At 38.0% G+C, this 19,070-nt stretch overlaps 1 protein-coding gene across 15 annotated transcripts in view; it reads left to right on the top strand.

Moving 5' to 3' along the window:
* ICA1 (islet cell autoantigen 1) overlaps nucleotides 1-19,070 on the top strand; it is a 142,048-nt gene that overhangs the window by 13,847 nt on the left and 109,131 nt on the right. For 5 of the 15 annotated variants that reach the window (XM_036863383.1, XM_036863381.1, XM_036863391.1 and 2 more), the window contains 4 exons: nucleotides 2,523-2,562; nucleotides 6,215-6,380; nucleotides 9,835-9,907; nucleotides 15,540-15,663. In XM_036863383.1, coding sequence (XP_036719278.1) covers nucleotides 2,546-2,562; nucleotides 6,215-6,380; nucleotides 9,835-9,907; nucleotides 15,540-15,663 — 380 coding nt within the window. In that variant the 5' untranslated portion in view covers nucleotides 2,523-2,545. Of the gene's footprint in view, nucleotides 1-2,460; nucleotides 2,563-6,180; nucleotides 6,381-9,834; nucleotides 9,908-15,539; nucleotides 15,664-19,070 lie in introns of all 15 variants that reach the window. The other 10 variants (XM_036863388.1, XM_036863394.1, XM_036863389.1 and 7 more) reach the window with 5 other exon arrangements.

Here is a 19,070-nt window from a genome sequence, read left to right as displayed (position 1 = left end):
CGAACACTGTTTATTGAAGAGACTGTCCTTTCCCCATTGTATATTCCTGGCTCCTTTGTCGTGAATTAATTGACCATATATGTGTGGGTTTATTATTTTTTACTTTTTTAATATGGTTATTAGATCATTTAAAATTACTTATGTAGCTCATAGTATATTTCTATTGGACAGAGCTGATCTAGACTATAGGTTCCTTGAGGCCAGGGACAGTGCCTGCCACATGTTAATTAAATGCTCGATGCGTGTTTGATAAATCAAACTGTTGAAATGAATGAACAGATGAGAATTATAACAATTTTTTTAAGTAGTGATTTTGACACTGTGGATTTAGAAGGTGATAGGCCAGATGAGATGGATTTTGTCAGTAAATCTTAAAATGTTTATTAATTATCCCTGGTGTATGGGACTGAAACATACATTAAAAGAGATGCACGTGCTGGCTGCAACTGCCATCTCATGAGACATTCAGATATCCCCTGTAGGCTGACCTGATTTTGCCACCCATGATTCCTTTGTTCAAGTGCCATCCAGAAGTTTGTTCAAGAATGATCTATTTCTAGAGAGGATTTTTCCTTTGTGCCATTTAGCTGTGGTTCTCAGACTTTAATGTGCTTAAGAATCACTTGCAAAACCTGTTACAAATGCAGATTCCCAAACCCATTTCCAGAAATTCTAGTTCAGTAGGTAAGGGATGGGGCCCAGGAATCTGCATGTTAACACCCCAGAAGATTCCTGCATAATTGACCTGTAAGCAATACCGTGAGGAACACTGCTGTATGGCATCATAATCTGGGAGCAGCCTGAAACTTCAGGAAAAGGGCAGTTGGTTTAGTGATTTTTATTATCTATTATACTATAAAGAACTCATTGTTAAATATATTAATAATCAAAAATTAATCAAAAATTGCAGCAAACAGAACAATCAACAGTGAAAAGGCTACCTACCAAATGGCAGAAAATATTTGCAAACCATATATCAGAGAAGGGGTTAATATCCAGAATATATAAAGAACTCCTATAATGCAATAACAAAAAAATTACCCAATTAAAAAAATAGGCAAAGGACTTGAATAGACATTTCTCCAAAGAAGATATGCAAATGGCCAAATAGCACATGGATGCTCTCCAGGAAGAAAAGAGATGCTGGTTACGGGATGCTGTCATTTCAGAGGCATCCGGACACTCTAAGAAAATGTCCTTCCTCTTTCCTGTCCCCATACCTGAAGCCTGGAATATCAACACCTCAATTGCGTTCCCTCAAAACATTTTTTAAAAGCCTTGAAGAGACTTCCCTGGTGGTCCATTGGCTAAGACTGTGCGCTCCCAATGCAGGGAGCCCGGGTTCAACCCCTGGTCAGGGAACTAGATCCCACATGCTGCGACTAAAGATCCTGCATGATGCAAATGAAGATCCTGCACGCGGCAGCGAAGATCCCATGTGCTGCAACTAAGACCCAGTGCACCCAAATAAAAAAATAAAAAAAAAAAAAAGCCTTGGAAACCCTGCTCATTTTAGGGGTCCTGGTTGTTAGGACCCTTTCTGAGGCAGAGGGAGAATGATTGGGTTCATGTTGTTGAAGTAGCCAGAGCATTCACACGCTGAGCATTCACTCCAGCGGCCAGCAGTCTGTGTCTGGTCAGAGGCCATTCCTTTAGGTAGCGAGCTCTCCATTCTTTCCAGTAACTGGTAGGCAAGTGTGGCTGGGTTAGCTGGCTCTACCCCTCCCTGGGGTTGGCTAGCTCCCACGAGTGGGGCAAATGGAGTGAGGGGCAAAGGCATCAAGTGACTCCCATATTTACTAATGAGATGAAAATACAGTACTTGGTTGGTCAAAACTGAAATAATCTCATTTTCCTCCTTTGTACCCTTCTTGGTATCTTGTTCTGGGTTATCAATTCTTTTTGTCTGTTTTTATTTTTGCAATGTGTTGGTTTACCTTCTAGAAATACTGATTATGAAAGATTTAAGATCTGTAAAGAGACCTACAGATGCAGTATACTTACCACCTAGCTTATCAAAGAAAATATTATGGGTACAAAGGCCCTTTATACTCCTCTCAAATAATATTCCCCATCCCCACTGCAGTGGTAACTGCTGTTTGGAATTTAGTGTTCGTCATTCATATGCAATTCTTTATACCTTCACTATATAATGTTTGTATATTTCAACAATATAGAGTATTGTTTGGAATGTTGCGGTCTCAAATTTTATGTAGTCTTTTGCAACCTGCTTTTTTCATTCAACTTGCCTGTTCACTTCTTAAACTTCACTGAGGATGTTTCTTCCAGTGTTACTTAACTAGACTACTCTAGACATTGGGGTACAGTGATACTGTGTAATAATGTTTGGCCCCCAAGATACAACTAGAAATGGCTTAGACTGAAAAACTTTATATGTGTCAAATGAATGTATAATTGTAATATAGTGTGTAACTGTTAAACGTATTTGTTTTATTTCAGGTTATAATATAACTTATCCTCTCATGCTTTTTCCCTGTCCCTTCTCCCCAAATCATCAACAGTAGAAAAAGAAGAAGAAGGAAACATGTCAGGACACAAATGGTAAGTAATTTGTTGTCTCTTCTGAATTGGGAGAGGCTAATGAAAGAGGATAGCACGTAGTATATGCTCAATAAATGTCTACTGAATGGAAAAATCAAGAGTCACAATAGCAGTAAATAACCTGTTAGCCTACACCCAATGTTGAGTATAGTCAAGTTTTCAGTATCCCTACTAAATGTAATATGAAAACCAATAACCAAAAATATTCTCTAAGAAATTCATTTATGTGTAACTTTCTGCTGGGCATCTAACAATGGCTTTTCTCACCACCATTTTTTCAGTGTAATGAGTTGATACATTTTTTAATCTGTCTTATTTACAACTTCTAATATTAGGGTTATAAGGGAATTTTATATAGGGCAGCTATAAAATAACAATATAACTAATAACAATAAAAATAACTCAGACTCATTAATATATAGTCATGACTTCAACCTTCATGAACATTCAGGAGCCAGTCATGGTTGGAAGTAGATGATGCTGAATGAAGTAGGTGTGGTAATTACATGACAGTGTTATCACTGCCTTTTACATGCCTATAAAGCATCTAACAGCATGTTAAACCACTTATAAATTCCAGTTCTGTTACAAGCAGTGTTTCTGAACCCTTCTGAAACCTTGATCCACTGGGCAAGCAGATCTTTGTTGTTTTCTACCTCCTTTAATTTGTATCATGAAACAGTGCCATGCATATTTTCATTTTTCAAAGGTACAATTGATTATAATAAGGAATATACTTTTTTTAAATAAATTTATTTACTTATTTATTTTTGGCTGAGTTGGGTCTTTGTTGCTGCGCGCAGGCTTTGTCTAGTTGCAGCGAGTGGGGGCTTCTCTTTGCGGTGCGTGGGCTTCTCATTACGGTGGCTTCTCTTGTTGCGGAGCACAGGCTCTAGGCGCGCGGGCTTCAGTAGTTGCGGCTCACGGGCTGTAGAGCGCAGGCTCAGTAGTTGTGGTGCACGGGCTTAGTTGCTCCGCAACATGTGGGATCTTCCTGGACCAGGGCTCGAACCCGTGCCCCCTGCATTGGCAGGCGGATTCTTAACCGCCGCGCTACCAGGGAAGCCCCAAGGAATACACTTTTTAATCCCTCCTCTCTCAGTAGAGAAGCAATTAGGTCCAAGCCCTCTGTAATATCAAATGTCAAACTTTAAAAGTATTTTGCCTGTCTTAAAATGTAATGAGCTTTAAAAGGTAATTAATAAATAGCTAAGGGATTTAGTTTCCCTGAGTATCCCCATTTGACAGCTCTGTAAGAGTTGTCAGACTATTTTTTTAATTGTTCCATCTTGCCTCATTAAGACAAAAGGATGGTTTCATCCTGTGACCCTCGTAATGGCTGTCATATCCTGGCAGCAGGCTCAGGGAAGCAGGTAGTTGTCACCCACCTAGGAGAGATTGGAGAGTCCCAGGAGATGAGCCCTTCCCCATAGTCCTTCTCCCATTACTGTGCCACTTCATTGCTTGCTGCTGAAATACAAGGGCTGCAGAGAACATTGAAATGCGCACTACGCTGGGATCTAGAGCCTTGGATTTTAATCCTGTGTGATTTTGGGCAAGATTCTTAACGTTTTGAAACCTAAGATTCCTCATTTGTTAAATAACGGGTGAGGCATGTTCACTAAATGACCTCTAAAGTCCTTTTTTTTCCCTTCGAAATAGAATTTTTTTTTTGTTAATCCATGACCTTTGACCAAAAAAACAAAAAAAACACAATAGAAAGAAGTCCATCCTAGTCCCCACTCTTAAAAATTCCTTTCCCCTGAAATAGCCACAGTTTGGGGGAGCATATTCTTACCATCTTTTAATGCACATACTATGTAGAGGGATTATCTTTTACATAAAAGTTATACATATTTTCATCTTATTTTCTGTGATTTAAGCTCATAATAAAATGTTTTTTATTTATGTTTTAAATAAAAATTATATATATTTAAGGTGTGCAATATAATTTGATATGCATAGTGAAATGATTACTACAGTCAAGCTAGTTAACATACCATCTTTTTAAATTTATTTGATTTATTTATTTATTTATTTGGTTGCTTTGGGTCTTTAGTTGCAGCAGGTGGGTAGCACACGGGCTCCTTAGTTGTGGCATGCGAACTCTTAGTTGTGGCATGCATGTAGGATCTAGTTTCCTGACCAGGGATCGAACCCGGGCCCCCTGCATTGGGAGCACGGAGTCTTAACCACTGGACCACCAGGGAAGTCCCAACATATCATCTCCTTTTATAGTTACCACTTTTTGTGTGTGATGAGTGCACATGAAGAGTAATGCTCCTCTCCTAGCCTATTTCCAGTGTTGAATACAATATTATTAAGTACAGTCATCATGCCTATACATGACATATCTGGACTTATTCCAAACTTTGAAATGATGCAGAAAGATACAAAGTAAACCGTAATCCTCCGCCTCTTTCCAAAGATAACCATTGCTAAGGACGTCATCTGAAACTCTGATTTTTTAAGAACAAATGTGTGAATTGAAACTTGTAAATGTTATCTGGCAGGAGAATGTAAATCATCGAGTTTTGAGATACATATTTTGGTATAGTAGTATAAAGCAATTTCTGTTTTAGGACACAAGTCTGGCACATTTTGAGTGCTAATGGGATGGGGTGGAAGAAGTTACATGTCTGCAGAGGGAGATGCCTGGGGGTCCTGTGTGAGCTTTTGGACCGGAACCCTAGACAGGAGGGAGGTGTAGACAAAGCAAGGAGGGATGGAACACCAGTGGCAAACTTTCGGTCAATATTTGGGTACCCTGGTCACTTTTACAGAATTCCATTTCATTCTCAATTGAATTTTTTTCCAATTTCTTCTTTACATACTTTTTGATATGATCTTCACTGTGCTTTTCCTGAAGAATGGCTTCCTATCGGCATTTTAAGCATTTATGTTTAAGAATTTAAAGTTTTAGTATGAGAAACCCATAATCAATTTTTTAATACTTTTTTATTTTTCAAAATTTTATTTGACTGTAGTAAGAATACTAAATATGAGATCTACCCTTTTAACAAACTTTTAAGTGTAGAATACAGTGCTGTGAACTCTAGGCACAGTGTTGTACAGCAGATCTCTAGAACTTATTCACCTTACACCGTTGAAACTGTGTGCCCATAGATTAGTAATTTCCCATTTCCTCCTCAGCCTCTGGAAACCACCATTCTATTCTCTGATTCTATGAGTTTGACTGTGTTAGGTACCTCTGCGACACATTTGTAGTATGCTGTTTTTCAGCCCCTTATCTCTACTTTTCTGCCATCACTTCAGTGTTGGCTGTAATGCTGGACTGGAGAGAACATTGGTGTTAGGCTTTATCTCTGACTCACTGGGGTGCTCGAGGCAGTCACCTTGCCTGGCTTGGCCTCACTTTGTCTACTTCTGAAAGGAGTGTGTCCAGTCTTTTGATATCTAAACTCCTCCAGGTTTAGTTTCTCAATTTCCTGCAAAAGTTTCTTAATTTCCTCACTAACTTTTAAGGTTTTGGTATAAGTTAGACTTGATTAACCTTTTGCTGTAATAACCGTGTGAGAAAGTACTTATATGTTTATTAATGTTGTAAATGTTTGGATACATTTGTTCACACTATAATATCTTAACCTTTTTTGAAAGTCATGAGTAAAATGGCTCTTCGAATGCCTTTTAGCAGTTATCCCTGGGACTTACACGATCGATATGCTCAAGATAAATCAGTTGTAAATAAGATGCAGCAGAAGTATTGGGAAACGAAGCAGGCCTTTATTAAAGCCACAGGGAAGAAGGAAGACGAACACGTCGTTGCCTCTGACGCAGACCTGGATGCCAAGCTGGAGGTGAGCGCTTCATTGCCCTCAGCCCCAGCACAACCACCTTGCTAGGCTCAGGGTCGGAGAATGTGTTCACGGGGGCAAGCATAGGTGTGCTTTGTATTTGAAAACATACTGCAAACAGCTAGTTCATAAGGAAAATCTAGGATCAGCTTAACTCAATCCCAGCATATTTTTAAAAAACCCACAAATTCTCCTGTAACCCCCAGTATGCCTCAGTTAATTTGTTTTTCAAGCGCTTCGTTGGAATGCATGGAATGTGGTAAATTCTCAATAAATGTTTGTTGAAAAACATTAATGCACTCAAAGAGCCACTGTCAGTGATAGCAACACTACGGTCAGGCATATGTTTACATTTAGAAAAAAAAAGAAAAAAGGATGATGGCAAAAGATCCTGGAAAGTGAGTCTAATAAGCTTGTATTGAATCCTGGAAAATTCTAGAATTAATCAATATTTAGTTAGACTAGTTAATAATACAGTAAGCTGAATTCATATCTGAATGATCCTTGAATACTAGTACAACTGGTAAAAGGCCCACTAATTCCCTGATTGCTGGACATTCTGCCAGTACTTTAGATCAGAATTTAAAAAGCGTTTGCTGTACAGCAGAAACTAATACAACATTGTAAATCAACTATACTCCAAGAAAAATTAATTTAAAAAAAAACAAAATTTAAAAAGCATACTTAACACTTCCGTGAATGACAGGGCACAGAGAGAAATAATATGTCACGTGGTCTGATAAGAATTCAGAATGATATCTAAATTTAATACATAAGCTAAAGTTAATGAGCTGAACACTTAATGAGACAAAAATCAAAAGCTCAAGATTTCATAAAGCATTCTGAGAAGGGTGGCGAGGGTGGTGCAAGCCATGGTTATTCTGGAACAGAGAGGCTGAGGGGAAATATGTTAGTTGTCAGTTCTCTGGGAAGGCCTGTCACGTGGAAGAGGGATAAGATTCATTCTGTGCATCTGACGGTAGAACCAGACCCAGGGCCACTATTCATAGTACTCATCTCTCATGGAATTATCTCAAGTGTCCGTTTGTTTGCCTGCCTTCCCTCCACCAGGGGGTCAGATTCCATGACACACAGTACACATTCAGTAAGTATTAACTGAATAAGTGTACGTGTTAATGCAGTTAAGATGAGTTCCCAACCCTTTCTCCTGTCAGTGGAATTGTTCTAACAGAAGCTGGGTTTGACAGAGATGTTCCAGCGGAGATGGCTTCAGCGGAGAAAAGTAGAGCCAGGAAGCCTCTATTCTGATTTTATTATTCTAAATAGAATTGAAATGATTGTAAGTTGAATATGCTTTTCACATCTTATAGATTTATTTTTTTTCCTCTTAACAACCTAGTAAATACAAGCATTATTCAAAAAGTAATTTAATATGTTATTTTCTAGTACGTGAAACGCAATACAGTAATTTTATATTTATATTTAGGTTCTTGCAGCAGCATTTTCACTGAACCAACTGTACTGTAATCAAAATACCTGCTGTCCTAGGCACATAGCATCCAAAGTACTTAACTGTGACTAATAATTTTACACATGATAAAGACTTCTGTTGCAGGAATGTTTTAATACTGATGTTGATGTTTATAGAGAAAGAGAATGGATTCCACCAATAAAGCATATGAAAACGATGTGCAGACCATTTTGATGTGCTTTTCAACTAAGTTATCCATAGAAGACTAGCTTATGAAACAAGAACTTGTATTCTACTGGCAAAGAAAGCTTGTATGCCAAGCTGTAATGATGGTCAGATTCTATTACAATCTGTTGGGAAGTTCATGTAGAAATGTTCACTAAGTTTAAATATTTGTCAGAATTGCTTGTTAATGAAATCATTTTCTGAAAAACAGCTCTTAAGTACAAGAACCGACAAAACTAACCTGTGGTGACAGAAGTCTTTTAGTGGATGCCACAGCAGAGTAGACTGACTAGAGGGTGGAAATGTTTCTTATCTTACTTTGGGTATGATTACAAGAGTGTATACAATGGTCAAAGTCACAGAACTGAACTCTCCAGAGGTGTGCATTTTATTGCATTTAATTTATACTTCAGTTTTAAAAAAGTGAACAGTAACAGCAGAATAGCTCTTGAACATACTTTTTTTAACGTACTTGCTCCTATGTTCAGGAATTACTATGTGTTCATAGTTTGTGACCCAGAATACTGTTATCAAGCATTTGTTAAGGCACATACTCAGACTGCTGTTTTGTTTTATGGTAAAGGGTTTTTGTTTTTTCCCTAAATAGGTAGAGGATGAAGTGTAATGAAATGAGATTTAGTAAAATTTATACTCTACATGACCAAGATTTATCATATTAAGCATTCATAGGAATGGTTTTTAATCTTTTAAGTATATATGCATGCATTCATTTTTATTAGAACATTTGGTCATGTATATTATGAAGCCGATCTTCTGTTTTGACTCAACTGTGAAGTGCTTTGTAATACCAGGGCATAATTGCTACATCACCATGGCCAGTAAGCCAGGGGAGAGAGGAGAATGCCTTGCCCTGCTTCCCTGGATGGCTCCTCAGAGACATAATGTTTGTCTGCCAGGTTTTCTAATTGATAGCAGCCCTGGTCTCTGAGTCGGTGGACAGAGGATGGAGAAAGTGAGAAGTCTCTGCTCTGTCTTCTGTTTTTCTTTTTAAATTTTTATTGGAGTATAGTTGATTTACAATTGTTCTGTCTTCTCTTGAACTGTCTCCATTTCTGAAGCAAAGACCAGAGCCACCATAAGTTAAAATCTAGTTAGATTCTTCTCCATACAGCCCACCTGCTTTTCCCTTAATTTTCTCTGTTATGGCCATAGCATGACATTAGGTTTCTTCTCTGTATATTTTACGAAATAATTGGGAAAATGAGGAGTGATAGGAGCTGCTAGCTAAACTCCATTTTACCAGATCTCTTCAAAGCAGACAGAACATTCAGCTGATTGATATTTGTTTGTTTTTATAGAGTTGTTTAAGCATGCTGTAAAATGCATTAGGATCACAAAATAAGCTAATGTTGTGTTTTAAATATGATGCTTAATTGACAGATCTTCCATTTGAAAAAAAAAGACAGTAAGTGGTAAAAGAAATAAATTCAATTATGAAGGAATATTGGGTCTCTGGTTTACCAAGTCCTCTAATTGGGCCCCTCACTTAGGATTTCTGGTTTTCAGCTATTATTTCAATGTCTGGAGGAAATCATCCTTCTGCAGATCTCAATTTAGATCGCAGAGCTGATGAATTCTAATAAATATAGAAAAATAGGAGCGTATTTAAAAGCTTTGGTCACATTTTCTTTTCAATACACCACGTAACACCAAGCTTATTTAGGCATACAATCTTGCTTTTAGTGGGCAAATCAAACGCTATGGTTATATTCAATATAATTATTTTTTATATCACTGCTGTCTGTTTTGTTTAGCATTTTGTTTGTATTTTTATTATAGCTGTTTCACTCGATTCAGAGAACCTGTCTGGACTTGTCTAAAGCAATTGTACTCTATCAAAAGAGAATCTGTTGTAAGTATGCCATAAGTGTGAATATTGACCAAATAGACAGTAAGAAATTGGATATTTTGCCTTAATATATAATTTTATAAGTTTAGGAAGCAAGACAAGGAAACTACGGTTTAGGAGTGTCTGTCTTTGCTCTTTAATTGGTGGGGTGGGGTCTTTAATCATTTTATCAGAAATTCTTTACATAGGCTGTTTTTCAATGCAAGTACCATAACAGAAGAATTTTACATTGAGTCTACCATGGATAAGTGCGTGCCATTTATTTTCCTAATTATAAAAAAGTTTTCTCAGTTTTATATCTTGGGATTTGGCGTTGTTTTTATTTGATTGCCCAGGCTCTCTTATGTCCAATTTTGTTCCTTTTAAAATGACCAAATGGAGAGAGAAGGCACTTACAGTTAATTCATTGACTATATTTTGTTGACAGTGCTTCTTCCTGAACATTTTCTATTTCAGATATTGGGTTTTTTAGGGAACAAGATTTTCCTATGGTCATCCCATCTTAAAATCATTACCAACAAAGTTGTCTCTGAAATACCAAATATCAAGTTGGATGTTAGTATGTTTTTAAATTTCCATTTGTAGGTCATTTAAGAGTACAATTTCTGTATTTCTGAGACTAAACTATGAGAAGTTTGTCTGTTTCTGACTACTGCCAAACCCCTTTCCAGTAATCACAAATTAACAGTAGGGCATTTTCCTTCATTATTAATCTTTTATGAAGACTGTTTTTCGGAAGTACAAAATCCTATGACTTAGAGGCAGAATTTTGTAAATTATCTGTGTTACTGCTTACTAAGTGTTTGAGCTAAGACTTCTCCAGGGCTAGAACTCCAGAGTCTTGGGTATGAGGAAATCCAGACACATGACACACTGCCCCCAACATTCCTCTGTCCCACATCCAATCAGTCACAAATGCTGGTCCATTTTGTCACCTACTTTGCTTTCAGATTCTCCCTCCGGTACCTCTTCACGGCCACCGCCTTAGTTCAGGCCACCATCATCACTCTTACTTGGTTTGCTGCATCAGCTTCCTAACTGATCTCCCTGCCTCCACTTTTTCCTTCTCCAACCCATCATCTGCACTGCAGTCAGAGAGCAGTCAGCAATCTCCCAGAGCTCCCAGTGGTCAAAGCTGGGACAATTTGAGCAACAAAGTAAATAACTGATTGTATTAGGTTATAACCCATGAAGTAAGATAAATGTCCATTAAGTGTGTATGGAAATAAACAAAAAACCAAACTGACATTTTCATGATATTAAGTCTTCCTATCCAGAAACATAGTTTATATCTTTTTAGTTGGGTACTCTTGAATACTGCTTCACAGAATTTTAGAATTTTTCCTTTACAGGTATTGGGTATCATTTTTTGGATTTATTCTTATTCACATAATATTTCTTTGATACAGTTCTAAATGGAATCCTCTCTTTAATTATGTTTTCTATATTTTTGCTGCTGGAGAACAAAAATATATCTGACTTCTGTGTTAAGCTTATATCCATTCACATTATTAAATGCTGCTATTATTTCTAAAAAAAAAAAAATGGGGGAGAAGAGACAGTTCTTGCTTATAAAATAATTGCAATTAATAAATCTAGAAAGAATGAGGGAACCACAAAATCACCATTAGGTAAACACCACAGTAAGAACTGTGGCAGGCAAGATTCACTGAAAGATGTTATAATTAGTGAGTGAAAGTTTGAGGAGAAACTGGATCTTTACATAGTCTTCTGTATTTACCCCCCAAATTTTTGATAATTACAAAAGGAAAAAATCATAATTTTACAGTGGGGAAATCCAGTAGACATGACATGAACCAAATGATGGAGGTTAACACCATCAGTAATAATGTGTGTTGATCTCCGGTAGCCCTGATATGAAACACTAAGAACGGCACTCCACCTCTGCGGTTTCCTTCCCCCAAGTCTGTAACCCCAGTCTAATCATGAGAAAGCAGACAAACCCAGGTTGAGGGACAGTCCACAAAATGCCTGAGCAGTACTCTTAAAGGGCGTCAAGGTCATAAAAGACAAAAAAGCCTGAGGAACTGTCACAGGTTGAAGGAGACTAAAGAGACTTGACAACTCAATGTGGGATCCTGGAACAGAAATAGGACATTAATGGGAAAACTAGGAAAATTCAATAAGATTGCGGTTTAGGTAGTGGTATTGTACCAATGTTATTTTCCTAATTTTGATCATTCTACCATGGTTATGTAACATTAGGGGAAGAAGGGTACACAGGAACTCTGTATCCTATTTACAATTTTTTCTATCAGCCTAAAATTATTTCAAAATAAAGGTTTTTAAAAAATGTACATTGGGGCTTCCCTGGTGGCACAGTGGTTAAGAATCCGCCTGCCAATGCAGGGGACGTGGGTTCGAGCCCTGGTCCAGGAAGATCCCACATGTCGTGGAGCAGCTAAGCCCGTGTGCCACGACTACTGAGCCTGCGCTCTAGAGCCCGTGCTCTGCAGCAAGAGAAGTCACCTCAACAAAGAGTAGCCCCCGCTCACCGCAGCTAGAGAAAGCCCACGCACAGCAAGGAAGACCCAAAGCAGCCAAAAATAAATAAATAAAATAAATAAATTTATTTTTTAAAAAAAATAAATAAATAAAAATGTACATTGGATCATATTGCTTCTCAGCTGAAAAGCCTCCAATAAACACTTAAAGTAAGATGTATACTTCTACTCCATGGTTTACAAATTCCTACACAATCTGACCCAGTTCACCTCTTCAGCCTCTTTTGCTCTTACGCACGATGTGACATGAGGCCTTTTGCACTCACTGTTTCCTCCATCTGGGATGTCCCTGCCTTCATTGTCTCTAGTGGCCCCTTATCCTTCAGAGCTCAGCTTAATGGTCATCTGCTCAGAGATGCCTTCCCTGACCACCCAGCCCAAAGCAGCTACCAATCACTCTCTCTTACTCGCCACCCTCCCGCCCCCAATCTGGTATTTTTCTTTTTGTGTTTTGAGTTTGTTTTGAGTTTTGTATTTTTTATTTTCTGTCTGCTGCCACTTGAACATAAACTGCATCAGAGCAGGGTCTTCATGTGTCTTGTCCATCTCTTTATTCCCAGTGACAAGAACAGTGCCTAGTACATATGAGATCATCCATAAATTTGTGCTAAGTGAATTAATGCTGCCAAGGTAATTGGTTTTGTAGTTCTTTGGTTCCCTTTCCAGGGCACATCTGAAAATCTAATTAGGAGTTCAACATGAATAGGTTTTTATTTGTCTCTGAATTAAGTCCCAGTTGAGTGAAGCCTTATAAGTGGAAACATTTCAGTTATCTGATACCTGTATTGCACCTGAATTTTAAATGTCTATAAATTTATTTCAGTATTTGAATTTTAAAATTAAAATTAAGGCATGAACATCCCTTCTTGGAAGATGACACAGTCATCACTAAGTCATCCAACCTGGAGCCTGATGCCACTCAGACTTCTTCCACCACCCTCTGAGCAGCACTGCCCATTACCAGATTTCAGCGCTTAAAATGAAGCCTGTCTTCCAGTCCAAGTTTAATCCTCGAGTGTGTAAAATAACCAAAAATGAATTCTCAAGTGCTTCAATCTACTTAGGTTTATTTCGGAAAGAGTACATGTCACCACCCTTGTAGTCATTCAGGTACCATGAATTGGTTTCTTCCTAGCCTTAAGTTCATGTGTTCATTTGCATGTGACTTGAGGTTTCAAGGTAAAAAAGGTGACAGTAGCCTCATACTGTTCTAAACAAAAGTGTGAAATTTGTCCTTATTGTGCAATTGAGTGAGTCCCATATTAGTAAGTGGAAAGGAGGAAGAATGGAAGGTATTAAAAAACAACAAAACTTCATATAATTATAGGAATTTTAAAAAATTACCCAGAACCAGGACATAAATATCAGATAAACATTTAAAGTGAAGTAAAGTATACAGCAATAACAAGGCAAAAATTATACTTAGTTCAATTTCACAAGCATTTAATTAGTGCCCTGAATAAGACTTTATGCTCAGCCTTGGGAATCCATAGTTTGGATGAGGTCCCTGCCCTGAGAAAGCTTAGGTTCTCACGGGAAAGATAGACACGTTGCCCACCCACGGACACCCCAGTACCAGGTGCCGAGAGGGCGCTGCTGTCACAGAGAAAGAGGGATCACCTGCTTCACAGAGGAAGTAGCTTTTGAGCTAGGCTTTAACCAATGAACTTGATTTTGAGAAACAGAAGAGGAAGGAGGGTAGTCACTGACCATCAGGAAGAATGGATTCTAAAGCCTCTTCTCCGTGGAATGTTGAGTGTAAGCTAGTCACAAATTAATAAGGAAGCAGTAGTAGCTTTAACCTTCACTTTTGGATTCCTGGTTCCTGGCTAATGTTATACAGCTGTTGCTGGGGGGATAGTTTCAGGAACAGTATGCATTCTGAAAGAAGTCTGGATTGTTCATGAAAACAGACAAGAATCCTGGTAGCATCTAGAAAGCATTTTTAGAGACAAATGATTGGTAAATGTGTCAATACAGAAATGTGAAATAAGAGTAGTGTTCAAAGCGTGTCCCTAGCAAAGTCTGTGTTCAGAGAAAAAACATTCTAGGAAGCTCAGTGTCACTGCTTGCCCGCGGCTCAGCTGTTGGTGAATGTGTATTTGGACCAGTAGCTGCCTAGCAGCCCACGCATCCATTGTGTGGATGCACTGCATTGATTAAATCAGTCCCCAAGGTAGGGAAAGAGAATGTTTTGCTGCTATAAGTAACTATGCTATGATTATATCTGTATATACATCTTTGTGCCCATTTTACTACTTCCTCAGGATGTAGTTTACTCCTAACAGAAGTACAACGTCAAAAGATGTATACAATTCTGACTTTTTAATATTTACTGCCAAATCAGTCTGTAGAGAGCTTGTACCAGTCACTTTCTCACCAGTAGCGCCCTCTGAGGTTGTCTTTAAAAAATGAGGCCAAATATATGCAAATATTGAATCATTATGTTGTACGCCTGAAACTAATACAATGTTGTATGTCAGTTATACCTCAATTTTATAAAATAAGAACAAAGAGTAAGGTCAAGATTAGGCATTAGCAATTCAGATTGGGTTCCAGCTCTACATTTTAAAAATCCACCAAGTCACCAACTTAATTACCTACATACCTTCAACCTCCACCCCCTGCTCCAGCCAAGACCTATGCCATGGGTAAGGTATTTGAATTGCTTTACAATCAAGTGGAATGTAACTCAGAAAGCAGAGATCAAAAAGTCAGGAAGAGGGAATAATAGGGGGAAACTGGCCCTACATTATAGGCAGCCACAAAAGATTCCCACAGTCATACTTGACAAACCCAACTTTTTTATTTCAGCTCGAAGCAGCACATTATCAGCTCGCTTTTCAGTACAGAGGTCATTTTCTGGTTCTGATTACAGAGCACCAAACGCACTGACAGATGCACTCAAGTGAATTTGATCTCTCGTTTCGTAAATGGAAGAACAGCGTGGAAGTTAAATGCGGTGGAGGCTTACCTTGTAGCCTGCCACTTGGATTTAATTTCATCTCGTCTTTGCCTCTAGAAGAGAGAGGACCTTGTGATTTGTCTCTCTCCTCTCTGTAATAAAAATGTTCATTGTTCATGGCTCCTTTTGGTCTTTTCTCCATCAGTCTTGTCTCAAGAAGAAAACGAACTGGGAAAATTTCTCCGATCCCAAGGCTTCCAAGATAAAACCAGAGCAGGAAAAATGATGCAAGCGACAGGAAAGGCCCTCTGCTTTTCTTCCCAGCAAAGGTGTGTGGCCTTCACTGGGGCTCTGTTGTTGGGGGAGGTCTCCTGAGAACCTGGGACCCACTCATTCATGAAGGGAACCTCCTACTGGTCTTTAGAAGGCTCTTGCCTGAGATTGAGGAGCTCCTCTGTTCACAGTTGTTAGTCTGTTCGTACTTAACTCTGATTCAGATAACATGTGTAATCTTTTTCCTTCCCTATTAACTTTTAAAAAATGTTTTCATATTTCTTCTGGTCTGTAGTTATACACCAGTCACCGTGAGTGCTATCCTAGGCTTATATTTGACCTTCAGTGTTGCTCATAGCAATCCATCAAGTCCCCTTCCAGCGGCTGACTAAAGCAGGAGCCTAATGAGACCAGGCAGAAGGGTTCCCTGAGTGCCTTCTGGGGGCAGTTAACTTGAGAGGGGTGGTGTTCAAGATGCCCTCCACGGTTCTGCTCAGACCCTGAATCAGCAGCATCAAAAGCCTCACCTGAGAGTTTGTTAGAAATGCAGAATCCAGGCCCCACCCCAGAATTGCTGAATCCAAACCTGCATTTTAATGGGTCCCCAGTTGTTTTCCATGCACATTCAAGTTTGAGAAGCTCTGGTGCAGAGAAAATGGTAATAGATCAGTGATTTCTTTTTTAACACTACCATAACTTAACGTTCAAGGTCCCTGTAGAATAAACAGGAGCCACTGCATAGAGTCACACTTTGAGAAGGTGACATTCCTTCTCTCCTCCTCCTTCCTCAGTAACTAACAAGCCCCCCAAAATGTCACTCACTAATATTAGGCAGACTTTATACCTAAATAAGGCTTGTAGGTAGTCTCCAAAAATATTCGGGCCACAAAAATTTCACTCACCCAAACTGTCCAACATTTTCTTCTGCTGTTAATTTTTCCGTACTGCTTTCTCTCCCAGTGGGCCAAAAGCAGGCCACCACCTGTTACACAGGTGTTCCTATGAAGATCCAGGAAAGGTGGGGTGGAAAGAAAGAGAACCAACTGTGTTCATTTTTCAGTGGTTCCCCCTCCTGAGCATTTTGGTTCTCTCTAATGACATTTGGACCCCAACTTTCATAGTTGAATGCAACAATTTCCAATAGTTCTCTACCCCAGTTTTCCAAGAGAAGTGTTTGTTTATAATCTTGAATTGCACCTTTTAATCTTATTTTTAACTGTTTTCCTTGCAAAAATAATACATACTCATTCTAGAAAAATTTTTAAACAGGAACAAACCAAAAGGAGAAAATTAAAAACAACTCAAATTTTGCTAATAGAGATTGACTTGCTTTTAACCCCTTGATAGATACTTTCAATGCATATACGCTTGCCCCAGTCTTACAAGGATCATTGATTCTTGAAAAATCTTTCATAAATTCTTATATATTTATTTATAAACATATAAGAATTTTATATTTCTTAAATTATACATATAATTATCACTAATTTCAGTGGGAAAAATTCTTATACATACCTTCATGCCAAGATTAACATCCTTTTATGGGAAACAAGCCAAATCCTTGGACACAGTCACCACAAGAGTTACTGTTACTGATCATATAATTATTTTATAATGTTGCCATCCAGTTATACACTTTCATAGTTGTGTACAAAGTTATCTCACAAAACATGTGGTACCTTAAGTTTATATAGTCTAACCTTTGGATACAGATAAAAACAGTAAAAGAAATCCACCAAAACAAGGTAAATGATACTGTAAACCAGCAAACTGCCCTGTATCCATAAATTAATGTAGCTTGGACAGCTTGTAATTTGGAAGGTGGCCTCCTGCGAGATGACTCTGATTCCATGGTACTCAACTGCTCACCAGGCGCATGAAATCCAAACTAGTCCTCTGCACGTGAGGAAAGTAGGAAGATTGCGTAGAACTCCCATAACGTTGAATTCTCAAACCTCGAACAGACATAATTTGGGATTTGCCAGAATATATTTGTAATATAAACAGCAGCATACCATATAATTTTTGAATAGTATTGCATACTGATTATTTAGCAAATTGATTTTTTGTTCAAATAATCCTAACTTTTTTTAATGTCCATATATACCTTTTTAAAAACGTCCATAGCATAGTATTCCATTATCTGGGCATGCCATGATACATTTAACCCAAGCCCTCTGTCCACTAGTGTCGTCCACTTCTACCTTTTCCTACTAAAGAATAGATGTCTTTGGATTAGACCTTTAGGTGCTTTATTAATTATTCCCATTGGGTAGATTTTAATGAATGGAAACGTGGGCCAGTCTTTCACTGAAGTTTGATGTTTCCAGTTATTGGATTTTTTTCTTGGTGTAGACTCAGTCCCTTATACCACAAGTGAATGGGTTTTCACCTTTCTGATTTTATATGAAACAAGTTACAGAAAAAAATGAGGTGACTTTATATTCCTTTTTCTTTTCTTCAAGATTTTAACATCTATCGTCATGTCATTATATCTTCAAAGGTTTCTAACTTTATAACAGTCAAAGAATTCGAGAATATTTTATCCACAAGACTCTGTTTCAGCCAGTTTAGGAAAATTGGCAAACTCTAAAGGAAGAGATAAAGGAGACCAGAAATGAACAGGATCCTTAGAGGAACAGCTGAGGACTCTTTCTTTAAATAGAAGTCTCCAATTTTATAAACCTTCATACCACCATTTGTTTTACTGACTTATTTGGTAGTCATTGCTACAACAGCCCATTCAGTTTGATGAAAAGTGAGTATTGAGTTTAATCCAATGGTGATAAAACACAAGCTTACTTTATGGCACAACAATATGTTTTTGAAAACAGCCTGCAACACCTAGGTAGGATGATGTGAGCAAGCTATTTTTAGAGAAGTGCTGAATATTTAACAATGATGCTTTACAGACAAGAGGAAAACCAGAGAAAATAGTAAAAGGAATTTTTTTCTTTTAAACAGTTGATTGCCCCATCTATAATCTTAGAGTGCTCTACATATGTCTTCAGACATTGATGGAACTGCCAAGGGCTGACTTCAGCTCACTGACGCCATTTTTCCCTTCACCATAACAAGTTTGCAGTTAAATTGAGATGTAAATACTAATCTTTTATTTTTTGAACATATGCCCCACAGCTTCATGGAGACTACTGTATTTTAAGAGTATAATTCATCTGACATTACTCATTTGGGGGAGGAAGATGAAAGAAGCAGTATCCTCCTTCCCCTCCCAAAAAAATATTTTATCCAAAGTTTGATATGCATCAAACAATTTTTGCTGAATATATAACAGTATGTTATGGCCAATATTATAATTATTTTATACCCACTTCGTTGTATAATACACATTCATTTCTGGTGTAGTATCCTTAAGTTTTTTTTGTTTTTTTTTTAATAAGAGTCAAATCACATAACCTATCTTAAAGTGCCTAACACAGTAGACCCTCAGTGAATGTACTTC

The sequence above is a fragment of the Balaenoptera musculus genome, chromosome 9, assembly GCF_009873245.2.
Source record: "Balaenoptera musculus isolate JJ_BM4_2016_0621 chromosome 9, mBalMus1.pri.v3, whole genome shotgun sequence".
Classification (NCBI taxonomy): Eukaryota; Metazoa; Chordata; class Mammalia; order Artiodactyla; family Balaenopteridae; genus Balaenoptera; species Balaenoptera musculus.
Note: the sequence above shows the minus strand (reverse complement) of the source record. Positions and strands in the feature narration are given on the sequence as shown.